This window comes from Giraffa tippelskirchi, chromosome 8 (assembly GCF_054371585.1).
Source record: "Giraffa tippelskirchi isolate mGirTip1 chromosome 8, T2T-mGirTip1v1.2.pri, whole genome shotgun sequence".
Lineage (NCBI taxonomy): Eukaryota > Metazoa > Chordata > Mammalia > Artiodactyla > Giraffidae > Giraffa > Giraffa tippelskirchi.
Genome location: NC_137282.1, coordinates 67,352,994 through 67,373,237, shown reverse-complemented (window position 1 = coordinate 67,373,237; position 20,244 = coordinate 67,352,994). Strand labels below are relative to the sequence as shown.

The following is a 20,244-nucleotide window of genomic DNA, read 5'->3' as shown; positions in this document are numbered from 1 at the left end:
AAAAGACAGGTCACACATCGCGAGACGAATGAGTGGAAACACAAAGCTTATCAAGGATGTGTCTCCAAACAGACAAAGAACACCAACACAACAAGCCTGTGAAAACTAGGGAAAGGTCTGAAGGGACACCAGACTGAGGAAGACACACACAGAGTATCCCGGATGATGTCCAGCACTGAGGGCCTGAAGAATCAACAGTCTAGTTGTACCTCCTCAGGCCTGTGTGACCCTGGGTGAGGCCTCTGTTTCCCGGTGGCTCTGAGAGATGGACAGGGAGGAAGGGGAAGAGAAATCACTTGCATTTCTAATACTCACAGCAAAGTCTTCCAATGAGAAGGGAATTATCACCCCCACTGACAATGCCATTCACTGAAGTGATCCCCACGGGTCCATCTAACCCAGAAGGGAAGGAAGGACCTGTTCTCACAAAACGGCGAGAGATGGAAGAAGGAAGATCAAGCCCACACCAATCCCTGGAAAGAGAAGCTGTGCTCAGGGCTTGAAAGAATTCCTATTTGGAAAATGATATCCCAGCCCCACAAGGCAATCCACAGCTTCGATGCTATTCCTCCCAAAATGCCAATGCATTTTCGCACCCAACCAAGAATTGCAAAAGGGGTACGGAAACAGAAAAGAGCCTAAATTGTCAATACAATCCGACGAAAAAGCCCCGATACGGACATCCAAGGTTGTGTGAAAGGAAATTAGACGACCAAACTAGGATCCTCAGGAGAGTATCGGAGAAGGCAATGGCGACCCACTCCAGTACTCTTGCCTGGAAAATGCCCTGGACGGAGGAGCCTGGTAGGCTGCAGGCCATGGGGTCGCGCAGAGTCAGACACGACTGAAGTGACTTAGCCGCAGCAGCAGCAGCAGGAGCCGGACAGTATGCTATTGGGAATACAACAACACACACAGATCCAGATCGATGGAATAAAGTTGAGGGTCCAGACACAGACCCCAGCATCCATGCTCAACTCATCTCTGACACAGAAGGGGAGAATATCCAAATGGGAACAAGAAAGCCTCTTCAATACATGTCCATGGGAAAACCAGACAGCTACATCTGAAGAACGCTATTGGTTTTGATCTCAGACCACCTCAATATCGGGGAAAACCTCACCCTAAAGGCTGATGTCATGAGATAGCTAGAAAGAAGCGTAGGTCAAAGGCTCCTTAACATCAGAGTCTCCTTGCCATTTGCTGGGCGGAGGTAGAAATGGGTCTCTTCAAGTAAGGGAAAGAGGTACACGAAGTACACCAATGGGTTTCCATCCAATGGAACCTCTTCACAACAGAGAAGCTAAGCAAGCATTCACAAATGCAAAAGAGAGGAAACGGAACACGAGAGACTCCTTGCAAGTGGTGTATCTGAGAAGGGGTTCATATGGAAAGAGACGAAGAATGCACAGCACTCAGATTCCAAGAAACACCACCACCACCCTTGACCCTTCCCCCATGACCAACTCCGACCTAAAGCCTTTCTCTCCCTCTAACCTATCCCTAAAACATAACCCTCATCTAATCATATACATGTGCATTCCTAGCATCCATCCGTCCACACACGAGAGAGAAAGAGGAAGACACAGACTGAATTGAGAAAGGAAAAGAGAGGGACACAGCCAGAGAGAGACACGGAACCAAAGAGAGGAAAGGAGTCGATGGTCCAGACTTTTCATCAATCTGTCTCGAAGGTAGAAGCAATGACAGCGCCCATCCACCCCAGAAGGGGGAAAAGGACGGAAGGTTTGGAGAGGAAAAGACAAGAACGCAGGGAGCCATTAGAAGCTCAGCCACCCGCAGAAGCCGAGCTGGGACACTTGAACAGAATCTCAATGGAAACAGAGGACCAGAAAGTTGGCCACTCTTTTCTATAAGAGAGGGAGACCTTCGAGTCTTCCTTTCGGTCCTCCAACTTGGATGCGGGGTCTCAAAACAGTCAGGAGGGGGAGTGCCTTTTCCTGGGTACCACGGCACATCCAGGCCTCGTTCTGCCCCATTCTGTGCTGTGTCAGCCCAGGAAGGAATCTTTCTTTCTGAAGTCTCAGCGCACACGCTCCACGTGATATCGGCCCCAGGTGGAAAGGCATGGAGCTGCTCGTAGGCCGACAGACCTAGGAAGCAGATGGGAGAATGACCGCCACTCTGCAGATGGAGAGACTGGGGAAACCCTGAGGGGCATATGCTTGTCCAGGGCCACACCACTTATGAGAAGAAGGAGCCTGGTCTGAGAGCAGCGGGGCCCTCGGAGCTCAGGCCCTGGCTGCACCCAGGCCTCCCCAGGGCTGTCGGCTGGGCTGGGTGGGTGTCACTGTGCCTGCACATGGCTTAAGGGTGGTGGTCGAGCAGTCAGAAACCCAGGGATTCGCTTGGGAAGTTTTGGGGAAGGGACCTCAGCACGAACCCCAGGAAATGATGTCACCTGCCGGCAACAGAACCCAACAGAACCCGCAACCCGGGTATCCAGGCCTCGAGAGCGGAGAGGAGCCCCCAGCCAGATCACTTGCTGCCGAGATGTTCTGCTGTTTGCCCCTGCCCAGAGGCCGGGGCCTCAGGAGAGCTCACAGGCAGTGTGCGTGGGCACCCTGTCGACGTTGGCTCAGGGCACCCCCGAGACGCCTCTGGCCCTTTGCCCGGAGAAACAGAAAGGTAACACGGGGAGCCCCAGGCCGGGCCAGGCCACCTCTCCCATGCCACCCGGAAACACCGCGTCCTTTGCCTGTGTGTGTGGATGCGGGTTTCTCGGGGTGTGTCTCCCTCTAGGAAGCCCAGGTGGATGTGGGGTCAGAAGCCTGCGGACAAGTTGTGTCCACACCCCAGGGGAGAGCATGCTGGGCGGGATGGGGAGAGTGCGGGCAGGGCCGGCCGCCCAGGCTGACCTCACACCCTCAGGTGGGTCTCTTTCCTCCCGGGTGGGGATCTGAGCAGACACACGTCTCTGACCCTTCTGGGCAGAGAAGTTCGAGCAGGCCGAAGCAGCGGCTCCACTGGCCAGGCCCAGCTCGGAAAACTCCCAGCATGGCTGGCTGACGGTCACTGTCGTTGCAGAGCTTCCCACGTGATGAGGCCGAGGACGGGGACACCCCATCCAGCTCCCGGAGGGAGGGGTCGGAGCACCACCCCCCCGCCCGTGAGGCCCAGTGCAGGCTCCAGGTGAGCGTGCCCACGGAGGCATCAGCCCCACCGGGGGCGAAGCGGAGGCGGGGAAGGCCTGCTGCCGAGACACCGCCCAGGATACACCCGGCGGCCCAGTCTGAGGCTGCCACGGAGCTCAGCACACCCGGCTCCGACCCAGAGTCCCGAGAACCCCGGCCTCTGAGGCAGCAGGAGGACCTGGAGCCCAGCACGCCAGAGCACAGAGGTGAGGACGCTGGGGCTGGTGTACGGGAGTGTGTGCGGAGGGGGTGCTGAGCTACACAGGGACGAGTCCCCGAAAGCTGCTGCTGGGCCTGCAGCAAGCGCTGGCCTCACACCCCCCGCCCCCCATCTTGCACACTTCAGTCCCAAAAGACATCCGACCCTGGGTATTCTTTGGGAATCTCTTGGAAGCTTTCTGTCCCGGGATACGCACATGCCAAGGCTGGCCTGCGGGCAAACGATGCTTCTCCCACAGCTCTAGCACTGGCCTCCAACTGGAACCAGGCTCCACTTCCCAGACCTGTCCCTACAGAGGTGGTGGCTCCAGGTGCAGGACCCAGGGATCCACCGAGGGCAGATGGAGAACCGAGACTTGCCCTCGCAGAGACACCAGGCCAGCTGGGTACTGGCCAGCACACCGGGCAGATCGGATCTCCGTGCCTGCAGGACCCCCAGCCCCAGGCACTGATGTCCCACCCCCTCAGCCAGAACCTCCACCTCCACGTGCACCTCTACCTGCTCGGCCTTTGGCAGGAGAACCCGAGGCAGAGGAGGAGTCACCGCCTCGGCAGGGAGAGCCTGCCCTGGCTCCCGCGCAACACCCAGACGCCCACGATGACTCACCCACCCCTGCAGGGAGAACGAGCCCCCGCTCTGGACAGAGACCCAGAGCCCTTGCCGGAAACACCACGTCCAGGGGAGCGGTCGGCTCTGCAGCCTCCATCCCTGTCTGCTCACCGTGGACGCCGTCAACTCGGTCTGCCCCCAGGGGACATGGAGTTCCTTTCCCCCGAACTGCTTTGCATTTGGTTTGTTTCCACCTTTCTGGTGATGTTTTCTTTTTTGCGTGGTTTCCTGTATTTTTGTTGGTTAAGTTGGGATTAGTAAACTTTTTCATCATTGTTGCAATTTGGGAACACTGTTGTGTAACTCTGGTGATACTGTGTTACCATCACCACTTTGTAGTTTCAGACCCGTTCCATCTTTATGCCCCACCCCCCAACAAAGCCTGGATTCAAGGCAAGCACGCCCTGTTCATCCCTCCGCCCGATCCTGAACACAGTTTCATCTTTTCCTTCTGCATTCCTTCCTATATTCTTGGTGTCCCCAATCAATGACTCTCAGTGAAATGACTGAAGGAGTTTTTTTCGGACGCTCCACCTACTGTAAGACTCCACTGGAGAGTTCTCATGTTTATGTCCTTTGAACTAGCCTTTGATAGCCGAAAGGACGTTGTACGTCCTTTCAAGATACCATGTGCCAAACGAAGCCCTTTTGGCAAATGCCATCATTATCTCCAGGCAGGCATTGCTGTTTGAAGGGTGCCATCTCAGCCAGAAGGCAGAGGCTGAGCTCCTCTTGTTGCACCAGCTCCCAAAAGAAGCCAAGAAAGGGAGCTGGAACAACAAACCACCCCAACGCCCAGGAAAGCGTTCTTCATGACAGAAGGCTAGAAAATGACCCAACATCCTTGTGGCCCAGAACCCCTCTAGAAATTCACTGTTCCATAAAAAAGAGAAACAGATGGGAAGTTCCAAGGAGAGGCAATGCCCATGGCCAGTGTATTTTAGAGACGGCCTGACCGCTCCGGGGAAGACACGCACTGACAGAACCCCTTGGGAAACAGCCGTGATAGTCCTCACTGTCGTAAGGGATTCCTCTGGGGACAACCTGCCCTGGGCACCACACGAGGGAGCAGACCGGCTTCTCTTCCTCTGCCCCCACACCATTCACTCATGAAGGCAGCTCAGGTGTTCTCATGCCCTGCCTGCCTGCCTGCCTGGCTCATCCGTGAGCTGTGACCACCTCCAGGACAGGACTCCACCTTCTGCTCTCTGTGTACCGTGAATCTGCACACAGTGGGCTTTCAGAACCTTAGGAGACTTGAGCCATTCCCACTCGAGCCAGAACCCTCCCCAGGAAGGAAAACAGCTGTGGAGTCCTTTTGGCCCCAGCACTGGTTCCGAAACCCTGGCGGCTCCTAGAGCCTCTACGGTGTGAAGAGGGAGGTCCCTTTTGACAGAGCTTTCCGGCCGTCAGATCTAAGCTGCTGTTTCACTGTCAGCTGTGTCTCTTCCGTTGCAGTGTTGCAGGTGGGCCACGCTGCTCCAAAGGAGCTCACAAGCTGAGTTTCAAGGGAGGTATTGAGAGGACAGGGATGGCTACAACGTGCTGCAAACTGAGTGAGGGTCCCCACAATCCTCAGCAAAGGTGTGTGGTGTGCAAGTGGGGAGTAGAGGGCCCCCAAGTTCCAAAGGAAGGGAGGTACTCGGGAGCTAAAGCCCTTGGCTGCTGTGGTAGCAGCTGCAGATGGCAGCTCGTCCACAGTGCACTTCGAATGAGGTCATATGAGCGGGACTCTGGAAATGGCTCCGAAATCCAGAGAAAGGGGTCAGGGTATGTGGGAATCCGGCGGGGGTGGGGGGTGGATGAAGGAAGGTGTCCTTCCTCTCTCCAGTGCAATTTGGTTTGGTGAGTCTCAAAGCTACCAGATGGCACTTCCCAAGTCAGGCCCCCGCAGGAATCAGGGTGGGCTGCATGCCTCGGCCCCTGCCACAGGGACAAGCCACACCAGTGGCCTCCCTGAGCTCCAATGGCCGGATCTGGGGGTTCTGTCTGGGTGCACACCTGCTTGTTCTGGCCAAGTTCCCCGCTTCTCTGAGCACCAGCTTCAACCTCTCGAATGAGGACATCGATTGCTACCTTGGCACGTTACTCTCTTCATCCTGTGAAGACTCATTAGGCTTATCCTACAATTACTAGCTGGCCCGAGGAGATATCTCCTGAATCCAGATTAAGCTGGAGTCTCCCAGGCTCATCTGGCATGTCTTCCCTGAAGTCTGCCAAAACCCACACCCTTGCGTTTCCAGGGACTCCCCTTAGCCAGCTGGGCAGAAAACCCAGCATGTTTCAAACAAGCTGACAGACAAGCGGGAGAGGACTCACGGGCAGACGGCTTCCCTCAGGTCTCGGGTGGAGCTCTGGGACCACAGCAGCAACAGGCCATCCCAGTCCCTGGGCTCAGCAGCGCCCTCATTCTCACGCCGGCGGCTCTGCCCTGAGGGGAGCAGGAAGGTCACCAACTGCCGCAGGCGGACCTCACGCCCCTCCCACTTATGGAGCCTGACCTCCCCCGGCCCCACCCCTTCCCCTACCCCAGCAGGACGAGAGCTCCTCTTCCCCTGGCTTCTAACGTGAGGCCCGGCCCTGGGCCCCGATTGGGCACTGCCCCAGTCCGGAGCCAATCACAGTGGCCAAGGAGGTGGAAGGCACCGATTGGCCAGGGCCAGGTCATGTGACCATACTCCCCAGGAAACTCAAATATTACCAAGATTCCCTAAGAAACCAATGAACAAAATTATCCAGTAAAGGCAAACCGTACTTTTTAATGAGGCCAAAGTCACAGAAAAAAAAAAAAAAAGCTTCACAATGAAGTGCTCAAGGAAGCTACAAAATAAACTTTCAAAAAAGTTTAGTAGTTTTTTTAATAGGGTGACGGAGAGCTATACCTATCCCATATATGTGAATTTAGGTTTAAACTAGATTTCCCTTGGCTATTTTATAAGACAAAAAAACCCACATCACCCCCTTTTACTCCCCCCCACACCCAAAAAGTGTTTTAATCTATTGAATTTTTGTGTCCTCAGTTGTGTCTGATTCACGGCAACTCACGATCTCTACACAGCCAGGCTCTTCCGTCCATGGAATTCAGGGCAATTTTTTCTGTCACAGTAAATGCCCACCCTGGGTGATCCAAACGGAAGGGCTCAGAGGCTCCTGAGAGACTAACTCCTTTCAGCTGAGCACAGAGCTGGCTCCTCACTGGGATGCCTGTGGCCTGGGGCTCCCAGAGGGGAGAGCAGCACTCGCCCCACCGTGTGGTCACTGCTGGAAGTGCAGGCTGCTCCTCACTCCCCCTTGACAGTGTCCCTGAGGGCAGAACAGTGTGAAGTTAATCAAGGTGGAAACGCAAACTCCAATGCAAGCAAACTTCCCTCAAGGTCTCCAATACCACTCAGGAACAGGGTATTGGAAACTGCAGGGGATGACATGAATGAAGATGGAGACTTGACACCTTACACCGAGTTCACTTCCAGTTATCCCTAGACAAACATTCCATGAAAACTTGTCACAAATCTAGAGGAACAATGAGCCGAAACCGGACACGTGCTTTGAGTCTTCACACACAAAACTAAAAGGCAGTCCACAAAAAAAACCAGGAGAATACAGTGGACTTTGCAAAATCAAAGATATCTACTGTGGGAAAGACCTCAGTACAAAAGCAAAAAACAGGTCACACATCGCGAGACGAATGAGTGGAAACACAAAGCTTATCAAGGATGTGTCTCCAAACAGACAAAGAACACCAACACAACAAGCCTGTGAAAACTAGGGAAAGGTCTGAAGGGACACCAGACTGAGGAAGACACACACAGAGTATCCCGGATGATGTCCAGCACTGAGGGCCTGAAGAATCAACAGTCTAGTTGTACCTCCTCAGGCCTGTGTGACCCTGGGTGAGGCCTCTGTTTCCCGGTGGCTCTGAGAGATGGACAGGGAGGAAGGGGAAGAGAAATCACTTGCATTTCTAATACTCACAGCAAAGTCTTCCAATGAGAAGGGAATTATCACCCCCACTGACAATGCCATTCACTGAAGTGATCCCCACGGGTCCATCTAACCCAGAAGGGAAGGAAGGACCTGTTCTCACAAAACGGCGAGAGATGGAAGAAGGAAGATCAAGCCCACACCAATCCCTGGAAAGAGAAGCTGTGCTCAGGGCTTGAAAGAATTCCTATTTGGAAAATGATATCCCAGCCCCACAAGGCAATCCACAGCTTCGATGCTATTCCTCCCAAAATGCCAATGCATTTTCGCACCCAACCAAGAATTGCAAAAGGGGTACGGAAACAGAAAAGAGCCTAAATTGTCAATACAATCCGACGAAAAAGCCCCGATACGGACATCCAAGGTTGTGTGAAAGGAAATTAGACGACCAAACTAGGATCCTCAGGAGAGTATCGGAGAAGGCAATGGCGACCCACTCCAGTACTCTTGCCTGGAAAATGCCCTGGACGGAGGAGCCTGGTAGGCTGCAGGCCATGGGGTCGCGCAGAGTCAGACACGACTGAAGTGACTTAGCCGCAGCAGCAGCAGCAGGAGCCGGACAGTATGCTATTGGGAATACAACAACACACACAGATCCAGATCGATGGAATAAAGTTGAGGGTCCAGACACAGACCCCAGCATCCATGCTCAACTCATCTCTGACACAGAAGGGGAGAATATCCAAATGGGAACAAGAAAGCCTCTTCAATACATGTCCATGGGAAAACCAGACAGCTACATCTGAAGAACGCTATTGGTTTTGATCTCAGACCACCTCAATATCGGGGAAAACCTCACCCTAAAGGCTGATGTCATGAGATAGCTAGAAAGAAGCGTAGGTCAAAGGCTCCTTAACATCAGAGTCTCCTTGCCATTTGCTGGGCGGAGGTAGAAATGGGTCTCTTCAAGTAAGGGAAAGAGGTACACGAAGTACACCAATGGGTTTCCATCCAATGGAACCTCTTCACAACAGAGAAGCTAAGCAAGCATTCACAAATGCAAAAGAGAGGAAACGGAACACGAGAGACTCCTTGCAAGTGGTGTATCTGAGAAGGGGTTCATATGGAAAGAGACGAAGAATGCACAGCACTCAGATTCCAAGAAACACCACCACCACCCTTGACCCTTCCCCCATGACCAACTCCGACCTAAAGCCTTTCTCTCCCTCTAACCTATCCCTAAAACATAACCCTCATCTAATCATATACATGTGCATTCCTAGCATCCATCCGTCCACACACGAGAGAGAAAGAGGAAGACACAGACTGAATTGAGAAAGGAAAAGAGAGGGACACAGCCAGAGAGAGACACGGAACCAAAGAGAGGAAAGGAGTCGATGGTCCAGACTTTTCATCAATCTGTCTCGAAGGTAGAAGCAATGACAGCGCCCATCCACCCCAGAAGGGGGAAAAGGACGGAAGGTTTGGAGAGGAAAAGACAAGAACGCAGGGAGCCATTAGAAGCTCAGCCACCCGCAGAAGCCGAGCTGGGACACTTGAACAGAATCTCAATGGAAACAGAGGACCAGAAAGTTGGCCACTCTTTTCTATAAGAGAGGGAGACCTTCGAGTCTTCCTTTCGGTCCTCCAACTTGGATGCGGGGTCTCAAAACAGTCAGGAGGGGGAGTGCCTTTTCCTGGGTACCACGGCACATCCAGGCCTCGTTCTGCCCCATTCTGTGCTGTGTCAGCCCAGGAAGGAATCTTTCTTTCTGAAGTCTCAGCGCACACGCTCCACGTGATATCGGCCCCAGGTGGAAAGGCATGGAGCTGCTCGTAGGCCGACAGACCTAGGAAGCAGATGGGAGAATGACCGCCACTCTGCAGATGGAGAGACTGGGGAAACCCTGAGGGGCATATGCTTGTCCAGGGCCACACCACTTATGAGAAGAAGGAGCCTGGTCTGAGAGCAGCGGGGCCCTCGGAGCTCAGGCCCTGGCTGCACCCAGGCCTCCCCAGGGCTGTCGGCTGGGCTGGGTGGGTGTCACTGTGCCTGCACATGGCTTAAGGGTGGTGGTCGAGCAGTCAGAAACCCAGGGATTCGCTTGGGAAGTTTTGGGGAAGGGACCTCAGCACGAACCCCAGGAAATGATGTCACCTGCCGGCAACAGAACCCAACAGAACCCGCAACCCGGGTATCCAGGCCTCGAGAGCGGAGAGGAGCCCCCAGCCAGATCACTTGCTGCCGAGATGTTCTGCTGTTTGCCCCTGCCCAGAGGCCGGGGCCTCAGGAGAGCTCACAGGCAGTGTGCGTGGGCACCCTGTCGACGTTGGCTCAGGGCACCCCCGAGACGCCTCTGGCCCTTTGCCCGGAGAAACAGAAAGGTAACACAGGGAGCCCCAGGCCGGGCCAGGCCACCTCTCCCATGCCACCCGGAAACACCGCGTCCTTTGCCTGTGTGTGTGGATGCGGGTTTCTCGGGGTGTGTCTCCCTCTAGGAAGCCCAGGTGGATGTGGGGTCAGAAGCCTGCGGACAAGTTGTGTCCACACCCCAGGGGAGAGCATGCTGGGCGGGATGGGGAGAGTGCGGGCAGGGCCGGCCGCCCAGGCTGACCTCACACCCTCAGGTGGGTCTCTTTCCTCCCGGGTGGGGATCTGAGCAGACACACGTCTCTGACCCTTCTGGGCAGAGAAGTTCGAGCAGGCCGAAGCAGCGGCTCCACTGGCCAGGCCCAGCTCGGAAAACTCCCAGCATGGCTGGCTGACGGTCACTGTCGTTGCAGAGCTTCCCACGTGATGAGGCCGAGGACGGGGACACCCCATCCAGCTCCCGGAGGGAGGGGTCGGAGCACCACCCCCCCGCCCGTGAGGCCCAGTGCAGGCTCCAGGTGAGCGTGCCCACGGAGGCATCAGCCCCACCGGGGGCGAAGCGGAGGCGGGGAAGGCCTGCTGCCGAGACACCGCCCAGGATACACCCGGCGGCCCAGTCTGAGGCTGCCACGGAGCTCAGCACACCCGGCTCCGACCCAGAGTCCCGAGAACCCCGGCCTCTGAGGCAGCAGGAGGACCTGGAGCCCAGCACGCCAGAGCACAGAGGTGAGGACGCTGGGGCTGGTGTACGGGAGTGTGTGCGGAGGGGGTGCTGAGCTACACAGGGACGAGTCCCCGAAAGCTGCTGCTGGGCCTGCAGCAAGCGCTGGCCTCACACCCCCCGCCCCCCATCTTGCACACTTCAGTCCCAAAAGACATCCGACCCTGGGTATTCTTTGGGAATCTCTTGGAAGCTTTCTGTCCCGGGATACGCACATGCCAAGGCTGGCCTGCGGGCAAACGATGCTTCTCCCACAGCTCTAGCACTGGCCTCCAACTGGAACCAGGCTCCACTTCCCAGACCTGTCCCTACAGAGGTGGTGGCTCCAGGTGCAGGACCCAGGGATCCACCGAGGGCAGATGGAGAACCGAGACTTGCCCTCGCAGAGACACCAGGCCAGCTGGGTACTGGCCAGCACACCGGGCAGATCGGATCTCCGTGCCTGCAGGACCCCCAGCCCCAGGCACTGATGTCCCACCCCCTCAGCCAGAACCTCCACCTCCACGTGCACCTCTACCTGCTCGGCCTTTGGCAGGAGAACCCGAGGCAGAGGAGGAGTCACCGCCTCGGCAGGGAGAGCCTGCCCTGGCTCCCGCGCAACACCCAGACGCCCACGATGACTCACCCACCCCTGCAGGGAGAACGAGCCCCCGCTCTGGACAGAGACCCAGAGCCCTTGCCGGAAACACCACGTCCAGGGGAGCGGTCGGCTCTGCAGCCTCCATCCCTGTCTGCTCACCGTGGACGCCGTCAACTCGGTCTGCCCCCAGGGGACATGGAGTTCCTTTCCCCCGAACTGCTTTGCATTTGGTTTGTTTCCACCTTTCTGGTGATGTTTTCTTTTTTGCGTGGTTTCCTGTATTTTTGTTGGTTAAGTTGGGATTAGTAAACTTTTTCATCATTGTTGCAATTTGGGAACACTGTTGTGTAACTCTGGTGATACTGTGTTACCATCACCACTTTGTAGTTTCAGACCCGTTCCATCTTTATGCCCCACCCCCCAACAAAGCCTGGATTCAAGGCAAGCACGCCCTGTTCATCCCTCCGCCCGATCCTGAACACAGTTTCATCTTTTCCTTCTGCATTCCTTCCTATATTCTTGGTGTCCCCAATCAATGACTCTCAGTGAAATGACTGAAGGAGTTTTTTTCGGACGCTCCACCTACTGTAAGACTCCACTGGAGAGTTCTCATGTTTATGTCCTTTGAACTAGCCTTTGATAGCCGAAAGGACGTTGTACGTCCTTTCAAGATACCATGTGCCAAACGAAGCCCTTTTGGCAAATGCCATCATTATCTCCAGGCAGGCATTGCTGTTTGAAGGGTGCCATCTCAGCCAGAAGGCAGAGGCTGAGCTCCTCTTGTTGCACCAGCTCCCAAAAGAAGCCAAGAAAGGGAGCTGGAACAACAAACCACCCCAACGCCCAGGAAAGCGTTCTTCATGACAGAAGGCTAGAAAATGACCCAACATCCTTGTGGCCCAGAACCCCTCTAGAAATTCACTGTTCCATAAAAAAGAGAAACAGATGGGAAGTTCCAAGGAGAGGCAATGCCCATGGCCAGTGTATTTTAGAGACGGCCTGACCGCTCCGGGGAAGACACGCACTGACAGAACCCCTTGGGAAACAGCCGTGATAGTCCTCACTGTCGTAAGGGATTCCTCTGGGGACAACCTGCCCTGGGCACCACACGAGGGAGCAGACCGGCTTCTCTTCCTCTGCCCCCACACCATTCACTCATGAAGGCAGCTCAGGTGTTCTCATGCCCTGCCTGCCTGCCTGCCTGGCTCATCCGTGAGCTGTGACCACCTCCAGGACAGGACTCCACCTTCTGCTCTCTGTGTACCGTGAATCTGCACACAGTGGGCTTTCAGAACCTTAGGAGACTTGAGCCATTCCCACTCGAGCCAGAACCCTCCCCAGGAAGGAAAACAGCTGTGGAGTCCTTTTGGCCCCAGCACTGGTTCCGAAACCCTGGCGGCTCCTAGAGCCTCTACGGTGTGAAGAGGGAGGTCCCTTTTGACAGAGCTTTCCGGCCGTCAGATCTAAGCTGCTGTTTCACTGTCAGCTGTGTCTCTTCCGTTGCAGTGTTGCAGGTGGGCCACGCTGCTCCAAAGGAGCTCACAAGCTGAGTTTCAAGGGAGGTATTGAGAGGACAGGGATGGCTACAACGTGCTGCAAACTGAGTGAGGGTCCCCACAATCCTCAGCAAAGGTGTGTGGTGTGCAAGTGGGGAGTAGAGGGCCCCCAAGTTCCAAAGGAAGGGAGGTACTCGGGAGCTAAAGCCCTTGGCTGCTGTGGTAGCAGCTGCAGATGGCAGCTCGTCCACAGTGCACTTCGAATGAGGTCATATGAGCGGGACTCTGGAAATGGCTCCGAAATCCAGAGAAAGGGGTCAGGGTATGTGGGAATCCGGCGGGGGTGGGGGGTGGATGAAGGAAGGTGTCCTTCCTCTCTCCAGTGCAATTTGGTTTGGTGAGTCTCAAAGCTACCAGATGGCACTTCCCAAGTCAGGCCCCCGCAGGAATCAGGGTGGGCTGCATGCCTCGGCCCCTGCCACAGGGACAAGCCACACCAGTGGCCTCCCTGAGCTCCAATGGCCGGATCTGGGGGTTCTGTCTGGGTGCACACCTGCTTGTTCTGGCCAAGTTCCCCGCTTCTCTGAGCACCAGCTTCAACCTCTCGAATGAGGACATCGATTGCTACCTTGGCACGTTACTCTCTTCATCCTGTGAAGACTCATTAGGCTTATCCTACAATTACTAGCTGGCCCGAGGAGATATCTCCTGAATCCAGATTAAGCTGGAGTCTCCCAGGCTCATCTGGCATGTCTTCCCTGAAGTCTGCCAAAACCCACACCCTTGCGTTTCCAGGGACTCCCCTTAGCCAGCTGGGCAGAAAACCCAGCATGTTTCAAACAAGCTGACAGACAAGCGGGAGAGGACTCACGGGCAGACGGCTTCCCTCAGGTCTCGGGTGGAGCTCTGGGACCACAGCAGCAACAGGCCATCCCAGTCCCTGGGCTCAGCAGCGCCCTCATTCTCACGCCGGCGGCTCTGCCCTGAGGGGAGCAGGAAGGTCACCAACTGCCGCAGGCGGACCTCACGCCCCTCCCACTTATGGAGCCTGACCTCCCCCGGCCCCACCCCTTCCCCTACCCCAGCAGGACGAGAGCTCCTCTTCCCCTGGCTTCTAACGTGAGGCCCGGCCCTGGGCCCCGATTGGGCACTGCCCCAGTCCGGAGCCAATCACAGTGGCCAAGGAGGTGGAAGGCACCGATTGGCCAGGGCCAGGTCATGTGACCATACTCCCCAGGAAACTCAAATATTACCAAGATTCCCTAAGAAACCAATGAACAAAATTATCCAGTAAAGGCAAACCGTACTTTTTAATGAGGCCAAAGTCACAGAAAAAAAAAAAAAAAAGCTTCACAATGAAGTGCTCAAGGAAGCTACAAAATAAACTTTCAAAAAAGTTTAGTAGTTTTTTTAATAGGGTGACGGAGAGCTATACCTATCCCATATATGTGAATTTAGGTTTAAACTAGATTTCCCTTGGCTATTTTATAAGACAAAAAAACCCACATCACCCCCTTTTACTCCCCCCCACACCCAAAAAGTGTTTTAATCTATTGAATTTTTGTGTCCTCAGTTGTGTCTGATTCACGGCAACTCACGATCTCTACACAGCCAGGCTCTTCCGTCCATGGAATTCAGGGCAATTTTTTCTGTCACAGTAAATGCCCACCCTGGGTGATCCAAACGGAAGGGCTCAGAGGCTCCTGAGAGACTAACTCCTTTCAGCTGAGCACAGAGCTGGCTCCTCACTGGGATGCCTGTGGCCTGGGGCTCCCAGAGGGGAGAGCAGCACTCGCCCCACCGTGTGGTCACTGCTGGAAGTGCAGGCTGCTCCTCACTCCCCCTTGACAGTGTCCCTGAGGGCAGAACAGTGTGAAGTTAATCAAGGTGGAAACGCAAACTCCAATGCAAGCAAACTTCCCTCAAGGTCTCCAATACCACTCAGGAACAGGGTATTGGAAACTGCAGGGGATGACATGAATGAAGATGGAGACTTGACACCTTACACCGAGTTCACTTCCAGTTATCCCTAGACAAACACTCCATGAAAACTTGTCACAAATCTAGAGGAACAATGAGCCGAAACCGGACACGTGCTTTGAGTCTTCACACACAAAACTAAAAGGCAGTCCACAAAAAAAACCAGGAGAATACAGTGGACTTTGCAAAATCAAAGATATCTACTGTGGGAAAGACCTCAGTACAAAAGCAAAAGACAGGTCATACATCGCGAGACGAATGAGTGGAAACACAAAGCTTATCAAGGATGTGTCTCCAAACAGACAAAGAACACCAACACAACAAGCCTGTGAAAACTAGGGAAAGGTCTGAAGGGACACCAGACTGAGGAAGACACACACAGAGTATCCCGGATGATGTCCAGCACTGAGGGCCTGAAGAATCAACAGTCTAGTTGTACCTCCTCAGGCCTGTGTGACCCTGGGTGAGGCCTCTGTTTCCCGGTGGCTCTGAGAGATGGACAGGGAGGAAGGGGAAGAGAAATCACTTGCATTTCTAATACTCACAGCAAAGTCTTCCAATGAGAAGGGAATTATCACCCCCACTGACAATGCCATTCACTGAAGTGATCCCCACGGGTCCATCTAACCCAGAAGGGAAGGAAGGACCTGTTCTCACAAAACGGCGAGAGATGGAAGAAGGAAGATCAAGCCCACACCAATCCCTGGAAAGAGAAGCTGTGCTCAGGGCTTGAAAGAATTCCTATTTGGAAAATGATATCCCAGCCCCACAAGGCAATCCACAGCTTCGATGCTATTCCTCCCAAAATGCCAATGCATTTTCGCACCCAACCAAGAATTGCAAAAGGGGTACGGAAACAGAAAAGAGCCTAAATTGTCAATACAATCCGACGAAAAAGCCCCGATACGGACATCCAAGGTTGTGTGAAAGGAAATTAGACGACCAAACTAGGATCCTCAGGAGAGTATCGGAGAAGGCAATGGCGACCCACTCCAGTACTCTTGCCTGAAAAATGCCCTGGACGGAGGAGCCTGGTAGGCTGCAGGCCATGGGGTCGCGCAGAGTCAGACACGACTGAAGTGACTTAGCCGCAGCAGCAGCAGCAGGAGCCGGACAGTATGCTATTGGGAATACAACAACACACACAGATCCAGATCGATGGAATAAAGTTGAGGGTCCAGACACAGACCCCAGCATCCATGCTCAACTCATCTCTGACACAGAAGGGGAGAATATCCAAATGGGAACAAGAAAGCCTCTTCAATACATGTCCATGGGAAAACCAGACAGCTACATCTGAAGAACGCTATTGGTTTTGATCTCAGACCACCTCAATATCGGGGAAAACCTCGCCCTAAAGGCTGATGTCATGAGATAGCTAGAAAGAAGCGTAGGTCAAAGGCTCCTTAACATCAGAGTCTCCTTGCCATTTGCTGGGCGGAGGTAGAAATGGGTCTCTTCAAGTAAGGGAAAGAGGTACACGAAGTACACCAATGGGTTTCCATCCAATGGAACCTCTTCACAACAGAGAAGCTAAGCAAGCATTCACAAATGCAAAAGAGAGGAAACGGAACACGAGAGACTCCTTGCAAGTGGTGTATCTGAGAAGGGGTTCATATGGAAAGAGACGAAGAATGCACAGCACTCAGATTCCAAGAAACACCACCACCACCCTTGACCCTTCCCCCATGACCAACTCCGACCTAAAGCCTTTCTCTCCCTCTAACCTATCCCTAAAACATAACCCTCATCTAATCATATACATGTGCATTCCTAGCATCCATCCGTCCACACACGAGAGAGAAAGAGGAAGACACAGACTGAATTGAGAAAGGAAAAGAGAGGGACACAGCCAGAGAGAGACACGGAACCAAAGAGAGGAAAGGAGTCGATGGTCCAGACTTTTCATCAATCTGTCTCGAAGGTAGAAGCAATGACAGCGCCCATCCACCCCAGAAGGGGGAAAAGGACGGAAGGTTTGGAGAGGAAAAGACAAGAACGCAGGGAGCCATTAGAAGCTCAGCCACCCGCAGAAGCCGAGCTGGGACACTTGAACAGAATCTCAATGGAAACAGAGGACCAGAAAGTTGGCCACTCTTTTCTATAAGAGAGGGAGACCTTCGAGTCTTCCTTTCGGTCCTCCAACTTGGATGCGGGGTCTCAAAACAGTCAGGAGGGGGAGTGCCTTTTCCTGGGTACCACGGCACATCCAGGCCTCGTTCTGCCCCATTCTGTGCTGTGTCAGCCCAGGAAGGAATCTTTCTTTCTGAAGTCTCAGCGCACACGCTCCACGTGATATCGGCCCCAGGTGGAAAGGCATGGAGCTGCTCGTAGGCCGACAGACCTAGGAAGCAGATGGGAGAATGACCGCCACTCTGCAGATGGAGAGACTGGGGAAACCCTGAGGGGCATATGCTTGTCCAGGGCCACACCACTTATGAGAAGAAGGAGCCTGGTCTGAGAGCAGCGGGGCCCTCAGAGCTCAGGCCCTGGCTGCACCCAGGCCTCCCCAGGGCTGTCGGCTGGGCTGGGTGGGTGTCACTGTGCCTGCACATGGCTTAAGGGTGGTGGTCGAGCAGTCAGAAACCCAGGGATTCCCTTGGGAAGTTTTGGGGAAGGGACCTCAGCACGAACCCCAGGAAATGATGTCACCTGCCGGCAACAGAACCCAACAGAACCCGCAACCCGGGTATCCAGGCCTCGAGAGCGGAGAGGAGCCCCCAGCCAGATCACTTGCTGCCGAGATGTTCTGCTGTTTGCCCCTGCCCAGAGGCCGGGGCCTCAGGAGAGCTCACAGGCAGTGTGCGTGGGCACCCTGTCGACGTTGGCTCAGGGCACCCCCGAGACGCCTCTGGCCCTTTGCCCGGAGAAACAGAAAGGTAACACGGGGAGCCCCAGGCCGGGCCAGGCCACCTCTCCCATGCCACCCGGAAACACCGGGTCCTTTGCCTGTGTGTGTGGATGCGGGTTTCTCGGGGTGTGTCTCCCTCAAGGAAGCCCAGGTGGATGTGGGGTCAGAAGCCTGCGGACAAGTTGTGTCCACACCCCAGGGGAGAGCATGCTGGGCGGGATGGGGAGAGTGCGGGCAGGGCCGGCCGCCCAGGCTGACCTCACACCCTCAGGTGGGTCTCTTTCCTCCCGGGTGGGGATCTGAGCAGACACACGTCTCTGACCCTTCTGGGCAGAGAAGTTCGAGCAGGCCGAAGCAGCGGCTCCACTGGCCAGGCCCAGCTCGGAAAACTCCCAGCATGGCTGGCTGACGGTCACTGTCGTTGCAGAGCTTCCCACGTGATGAGGCCGAGGACGGGGACACCCCATCCAGCTCCCGGAGGGAGGGGTCGGAGCACCACCCCCCCGCCCGTGAGGCCCAGTGCAGGCTCCAGGTGAGCGTGCCCACGGAGGCATCAGCCCCACCGGGGGCGAAGCGGAGGCGGGGAAGGCCTGCTGCCGAGACACCGCCCAGGATACACCCGGCGGCCCAGTCTGAGGCTGCCACGGAGCTCAGCACACCCGGCTCCGACCCAGAGTCCCGAGAACCCCGGCCTCTGAGGCAGCAGGAGGACCTGGAGCCCAGCACGCCAGAGCACAGAGGTGAGGACGCTGGGGCTGGTGTACGGGAGTGTGTGCGGAGGGGGTGCTGAGCTACACAGGGACGAGTCCCCGAAAGCTGCTGCTGGGCCTGCAGCAAGCGCTGGCCTCACACCCCCCGCCCCCCATCTTGCACACTTCAGTCCCAAAAGACATCCGACCCTGGGTATTCTTTGGGAATCTCTTGGAAGCTTTCTGTCCCGGGATACGCACATGCCAAGGCTGGCCTGCGGGCAAACGATGCTTCTCCCACAGCTCTAGCACTGGCCTCCAACTGGAACCAGGCTCCACTTCCCAGACCTGTCCCTACAGAGGTGGTGGCTCCAGGTGCAGGACCCAGGGATCCACCGAGGGCAGATGGAGAACCGAGACTTGCCCTCGCAGAGACACCAGGCCAGCTGGGTACTGGCCAGCACACCGGGCAGATCGGATCTCCGTGCCTGCAGGACCCCCAGCCCCAGGCACTGATGTCCCACCCCCTCAGCCAGAACCTCCACCTCCACGTGCACCTCTACCTGCTCGGCCTTTGGCAGGAGAACCCGAGGCAGAGGAGGAGTCACCGCCTCGGCAGGGAGAGCCTGCCCTGGCTCCCGCGCAACACCCAGACGCCCACGATGACTCACCCACCCCTGCAGGGAGAACGAGCCCCCGCTCTGGACAGAGACCCAGAGCCCTTGCCGGAAACACCACGTCCAGGGGAGCGGTCGGCTCTGCAGCCTCCATCCCTGTCTGCTCACCGTGGACGCCGTCAACTCGGTCTGCCCCCAGGGGACATGGAGTTCCTTTCCCCCGAACTGCTTTGCATTTGGTTTGTTTCCACCTTTCTGGTGATGTTTTCTTTTTTGCGTGGTTTCCTGTATTTTTGTTGGTTAAGTTGGGATTAGTAAACTTTTTCATCATTGTTGCAATTTGGGAACACTGTTGTGTAACTCTGGTGATACTGTGTTACCATCACCACTTTGTAGTTTCAGACCCGTTCCATCTTTATGCCCCACCCCCCAACAAAGCCTGGATTCAAGGCAAGCACGCCCTGTTCATCCCTCCGCCCGATCCTGAACACAATTTCATCTTTTCCTTCTGCATTCCTTCCTATATTCTTGGTGTCCCCAATCAATGACTCTCAGTGAAATGACTGAAGGAGTTTTTTTCGGACGCTCCACCTACTGTAAGACTCCACTGGAGAGTTCTCATGTTTATGTCCTTTGAACTAGCCTTTGATAGCCGAAAGGACGTTGTATGTCCTTTCAAGATACCATGTGCCAAACGAAGCCCTTTTGGCAAATGCCATCATTATCTCCAGGCAGGCATTGCTGTTTGAAGGGTGCCATCTCAGCCAGAAGGCAGAGGCTGAGCTCCTCTTGTTGCACCAGCTCCCAAAAGAAGCCAAGAAAGGGAGCTGGAACAACAAACCACCCCAACGCCCAGGAAAGCGTTCTTCATGACAGAAGGCTAGAAAATGACCCAACATCCTTGTGGCCCAGAACCCCTCTAGAAATTCACTGTTCCATAAAAAAGAGAAACAGATGGGAAGTTCCAAGGAGAGGCAATGCCCATGGCCAGTGTATTTTAGAGACGGCCTGACCGCTCCGGGGAAGACACGCAC

At 55.1% G+C, this 20,244-nt stretch overlaps 3 protein-coding genes across 3 annotated transcripts; all 3 read left to right on the top strand.

Moving 5' to 3' along the window:
* The first annotated feature begins 280 nt into the window (after positions 1-280).
* Positions 281-4,274, top strand: LOC145517114 (uncharacterized). The gene is made up of 3 exons (XM_081519374.1): positions 281-2,649; positions 3,049-3,361; positions 3,614-4,274. Exons 1-3 carry the CDS (start codon positions 2,413-2,415, stop codon positions 4,240-4,242), a joined length of 1,179 nt encoding a protein of 392 aa, XP_081375500.1. The 5' UTR covers positions 281-2,412; the 3' UTR covers positions 4,243-4,274.
* A 3,647-nt stretch (positions 4,275-7,921) lies between these two features.
* Positions 7,922-11,902, top strand: LOC145517167 (uncharacterized). Its single transcript, XM_081519430.1, has 3 exons — positions 7,922-10,290; positions 10,690-11,002; positions 11,255-11,902. Exons 1-3 carry the CDS (start codon positions 10,054-10,056, stop codon positions 11,881-11,883), a joined length of 1,179 nt encoding a protein of 392 aa, XP_081375556.1. The 5' UTR covers positions 7,922-10,053; the 3' UTR covers positions 11,884-11,902.
* A 5,837-nt stretch (positions 11,903-17,739) lies between these two features.
* LOC145517204 (uncharacterized) lies at positions 17,740-19,545 on the top strand. The gene is made up of 3 exons (XM_081519472.1): positions 17,740-17,932; positions 18,332-18,644; positions 18,897-19,545. Exons 1-3 carry the CDS (start codon positions 17,798-17,800, stop codon positions 19,523-19,525), a joined length of 1,077 nt encoding a protein of 358 aa, XP_081375598.1. The 5' UTR covers positions 17,740-17,797; the 3' UTR covers positions 19,526-19,545.
* The last annotated feature ends 699 nt before the right edge of the window (positions 19,546-20,244 follow it).